This window comes from Lytechinus variegatus, chromosome 1, assembly GCF_018143015.1.
Source record: "Lytechinus variegatus isolate NC3 chromosome 1, Lvar_3.0, whole genome shotgun sequence".
In the NCBI taxonomy this organism is placed as follows: domain Eukaryota; kingdom Metazoa; phylum Echinodermata; class Echinoidea; order Temnopleuroida; family Toxopneustidae; genus Lytechinus; species Lytechinus variegatus.
The window spans coordinates 11161917-11166962 of record NC_054740.1 but is presented as its reverse complement, the minus strand read 5'-3'; the positions used below and the strand labels follow the sequence as shown (position 1 = coordinate 11166962).

The window sequence follows — 5046 nt, the reverse complement described above, 5'->3', positions numbered from 1 at the left end:
ATGGATCTGGAAAAAATCCTTGCCATTATCAAAGAGGCAAACCTCTTGGCGATCCGCTTCGAGCAGACGGACACCAATGGCATCGCAAGGTCCAAGCTTGTTCTGGCTAAACACTTTAAGGAAAAAGCAACCAAGGGACTCAATTTCTCTCTCACTCATCTATCCGTTGATGTCCAGATAAATGAACCCGTATCAGATACTGGATATGCAGAAGAAATAGGTTATGGTGATGCTGTCATGTTTCCTATATTTGAAACCTTCCAGGTTCTTCCATGGTTGGAACGCACAGGTAATATTTTGAAGAGCATAATTTTATTATTTGACCGTGCAATGCATCACGATATTGCACAGCAAGAATTGTACATAAGCCTATAAATGAGGAATTTGTCCAATTTCGGCATATCGTGCAATATGTCTTTTAGTATTGCCTAGACGAATAACGTAGGCCAAAAATGTCCTGTATTTCCCGGTATTCCACAAGGAATTATCCAGGGACCCCTTTTGTTTATTTTGTATATACATTATTGTACATTTTTGATAATTCTTATAAAGATGATTTCAATAATTTGATTTGTACGTTTTTTTGATGTATAAGGATAAAAATGACAAAGGTAAATTTCTTGATTCTTGAAATAAAATTAATCTTGGTATGTAGGCGCTTCTATTTTATCTGACTAATGTCAAGATTCGGGCAAGTAATTTCAAATCCGGAAGGTTGCGAACAAAACAAGCTTCGTATCGCAAGAAATGGAAATATAATATCTAGGTTCGTGAATGAGTGAGGCCCGGGGGGGGGGCACTCGACCAAAAAAGTGGTGGGGGTGTGCCGCGGGAGAGACAAAAACGGGGGCCTTGGAGCGGGCTAATTGTAAAAAGGAGGGTCCTCGGAACGGGCTTCGGAACTACAATTTTGTGAAAACGGGGGTCCTTGGAACGGATCGCCAGCGTGTAAATACGTGCGTATGCATCCCTATGGAACGGGCATCCGTGCATGATGCAGCTAGCGGGGCCTCCGTCGGGTGCGCTCGCGCAGAGACGATGGTCGGACAGCGCTCTGCGGCCGCTTTTCACCAAAATTGCAGCAGAACAATGCGACCGGAACGGCGTAACGAAAAATATGCGAAGCTTTGGAGCGGATTTCTTTCTTCTTTTTTCTCGATAAGAACAAAATGCTATGCCTTGGAGCGGCTCTCTTTGTTTTTTTTTCTTAATAAGACAAAAATGCTATGCCTTGAAACGGAAATTTGGGTGTAAAAATGGGGGTCCCCTCCGCGGCACATACCCACTATGCATTATATACTGAGTGCCCCCCCCCAGAGAGTGAGGGCGGCACCAGCGGTAGTAAATCACGTAAAAATGGTCGATTGAATGCTCAAGTCAATACCGTATATTTTCATTCTTTTTCGATTTATATTTTTCATTGGAGCCTAATAAGTTGATATAGAAACAACATCTTTTGAATATGAATGCAATGCTGATGTGATATTTTTCATTATTGTTCTGAAACACAGGTCGAATCCTGATCGAACCAACCTGGAAAGGGTCCGAAGTAGGAGGGCATCCAAGAGTTGTAGCTCGCAGGCAGCTGGAGAAACTGAGAAAACTTGGTATATCTCTCCTCTCGGCCCACGAACATGAATTCTACGTGGTGGATAAGAAAACGAAGAAACCGCTAAACGATGATAAAAACGTGCATTCTGCTATTCGCGATACTCCATACCATGACCTTCTTGTCAAGTTCATGGAGTATCTTCCCAAGGTTGGTGTAGATCTTGAGCATGTAGAAAATGAGTACGGACCGGGTCAACTCGAGATCTCCTACAAACCTGCCTTTGGAATACGTGCTGCTGATACCGCCCACACCTACAAAACGGCTATCAAAGAAATTGCCATCTTAAATGGCTACATGGCATCTTTCATGACAAAGCCTTATCCCAACAAATCTGGTTCATCCAGTCATTTTAATCATTCTCTCTGGGACATCGGCGAGAAGGTACCTCTCCTTTACGATGCACACGATCCATTATCTCTTTCTGAAACAGGTCAATACTGGATCGCAGGAATCTTGGCTCATGCTCCAGCAATCGAAGTTCTTATGGCTCCAACCGTCAACTGTCTCTCCAGGGTCGTACCACATACATTTGCTCCAGTCAACGCTACCTGGGGCTTCGACAACCGTACGTGTGATCTCCGTGTAAAAATCAACGGTCCAGAAGGAACTTACATTGAACATCGCGCTGGGGCAGCAGGATGCAACCCATACCTATCCCTGGCTGCAACAGTTGCAGCTGGTGTGGATGGCATTGTCAACAAGCTCAAACTTCCACCACATGTCACTGGTAATGCCTATGAAGAAGCCGACATTCCTCCAAAGACAGTGTTCCTACCTACAAACATGGAGGACGCCCTCGCCGCTTTGACCAACGATGACACAATCTGTGATGCTCTTGGTAAAGACTTCATCAAATGCTTCACCGCGGTGAAAATGTGCGAAGCAAGGCAGGCGAGGGAGGCTGAAGCTAAAGGCGACTGAGATTGGGCTTTTAACTTCTTTTTTGAATACCTGTGAATTGAAAATCGGCATGTGTTCATTGTATTGTATTGTATTGTAAACCCTACCCTTAACAAGTATTGTATTTATGTTCATTCATAAACAAGATAATTTTAATTGAATAAAGCAATATCAATACCAATTGATAATTAAAAAAGAATCTTATCATAAATTGAACTTCACTTTCCGATCACCCCTAGATTGTTGCCTTTTTTGAAATATTACAACAGTGCGCCGCGGTAGAGCGATACACGCAGAAATAATTAGCATAGAAAAACGGTATCGACATTGCCAAAATCAGTGGGAAAAGGATAGGTTTTGATAATGTAGGCCTATACTGACATTTAAAAGGTTTATAGGCCCATATCAAAGCATTATAGGTGGATTAGTTTAGGGTATAAAGGGAATTCTTAATTATGGGTACATTTCAAATGCCCATGTACGCCAGTATGGTGTCTACCTTTAGAACACTAAGCACAAGAGAAGAAAGAGCCACAACACAGAATGAAATATTTCCCAAAGCCAAATGCATGAGGCTCAAATTTCTTTCTCACTTGCATCAAGTCTATCGACTGGACACGCAAAGCTGGTGGTTCCCCATTAATATGATTAATGCTCGATCTCCATTTCAAGTCTATATATTGGTAAAAATCAGGGTGTCATTAAAACTGGGTCAACCTATGGCAGAAAATCAACACATAGTTTTCGAAAAGCGACATACGGAGGATTCAAGAACAGATAAAATGTATTGCCTGATGCCCTTCATGAAAAAGAACAACCAATAATTATTCGTCCTCAATCGGTGAATCAAAAAAAGCTGTTTAGTCTTTACTCTGGACAAACGACATATTTGCAACTTTTTGTAAGCTCTAAAACTGCTATTCCGGTTTACCAATTTTCGGCAAAGACATGTCCATTGTCATTTAAAGGACGTTCTCAATATTTGTTTTATCATGTCCTTGAATACGTCGCGGGGGAAAACTCCCTATAAGGGTAATGGACCATTAAATTCATTTCATTCCCGGAAGATCATCTAAATTCTACTTGCTATTTTTGTATTCGGCGGGTGTAGTTCAATTCTCTATTTTGTCAGCAAACAATAACTACTCCACCAATATAAAAGTAGAATTGTTTGCTGACTTACCATGTTTACTGTGTAAGCTGGTCATCACTAAAACTGTTTAGCATGAGCTTCTGCATTTGTTGTAAAATCAATTTACAAATTCACAATAACGTTAACATCACACACAAAAGAGAGATTATTATGATGGAAAACAGACATAATTCATATACAGTTGTGCTTAAAGGTTAGTGAACCACTGTCAACCACACAACAAAATGCACTCCTTCAATCGTGTTCATGGTGAGAGTTGAAGGTAGAGACAACATTGCAATGTTCGGCGAGCACGGAAAACCAAACTGTCATAAATGTAATATTCTAAAACTTGACTTGACAATTAACATGGCATAACTTGAACACGTTAAATCTGTTCATTTCTTGTGGGGTTCATTAACTATTGAGCACCACTGTACATATACTGTATTTTCCCCACTGGCGGAACGGGGGGGGGGGGGGGCTCAGCCGGCCCATGCCCCCCCCCCTTGAGAAGCAAAATTAAAATTTGTAATGTAAAGATGCCGTTACAGAAGTGTGCCCCATTTTTTATTCTTATTTTATTTTTTCCATTATTTTTTGCTTATTAAATTTTTGTTGGACAAAATCTCCATAATTTTTGGTTGAAAACTTTTTTTATGGCTTCTCATTTTTTTTCATTGGAAAAATGTGCCCCCCCCCCTCTTTTATGTTTTGTCATGTACTCCTCATTTTTTTCTTTCTTTATACCCGTCTCTTGCGCAAAGTGTCATTCACGATGAAAACCCCCTTGTTGTGTGACTGAACCTCCGTCTGATCTCCACCTTTTTACTTTTTTTCTTTTTTCTTTCTTTCTCGCCGAATTACTGAGAATTTGGTGATTGGTATTCCTGATTGTTTGTCAGAATACAAACAGGACTTGTGCTTGATAATTACATTCACTTACTGTGCCACGCATGCCATATCCCTCACATGTTTTAGTATCTTACAAGATCATAAAAGAGCGCCAAAGATATGCAAATCAATAATTACAAATGTCTTCAGTTCGATTAATGCCATACTTGACTTACTCCTTTATTCTTGTAACATTAACATATACCCATTTGTATGAGAGAAGATCTGTGTTATTAGCTCTTGATCATGCCAAGAATGCTTGCCTCGTTATTCAACATTCGTCTATTTTACTATCGATTTCCAATTGTTTAAAAAAAAATGCTTGATTATGGTAATGTCTGCCCTTTGTAATAACTTCCAATGGCTGGCTTCACCAAATGGCAATCTTCCTTTTATAGTATCCATTTGGTGTTTGAACATTTTTTCCTTCTATTCGTTAAGTCCTAACTTTTTGTTCGCTCTTGCCACATCTATAAATAATTACTGAGAATTTGGTGATTGGTATTCC

At 40.2% G+C, this 5046-nt stretch overlaps 1 protein-coding gene across 1 annotated transcript; it reads left to right on the top strand.

Moving 5' to 3' along the window:
- On the top strand, positions 1–2605 carry LOC121406026 (lengsin-like). The gene is made up of 2 exons (XM_041597033.1): positions 1–289; positions 1512–2605. The coding sequence occupies exons 1-2, from the start codon at positions 1–3 to the stop codon at positions 2531–2533; spliced, it is 1311 nt and encodes a 436-aa protein (XP_041452967.1). The 3' UTR covers positions 2534–2605.
- Positions 2606–5046: the final 2441 nt, after the last annotated feature.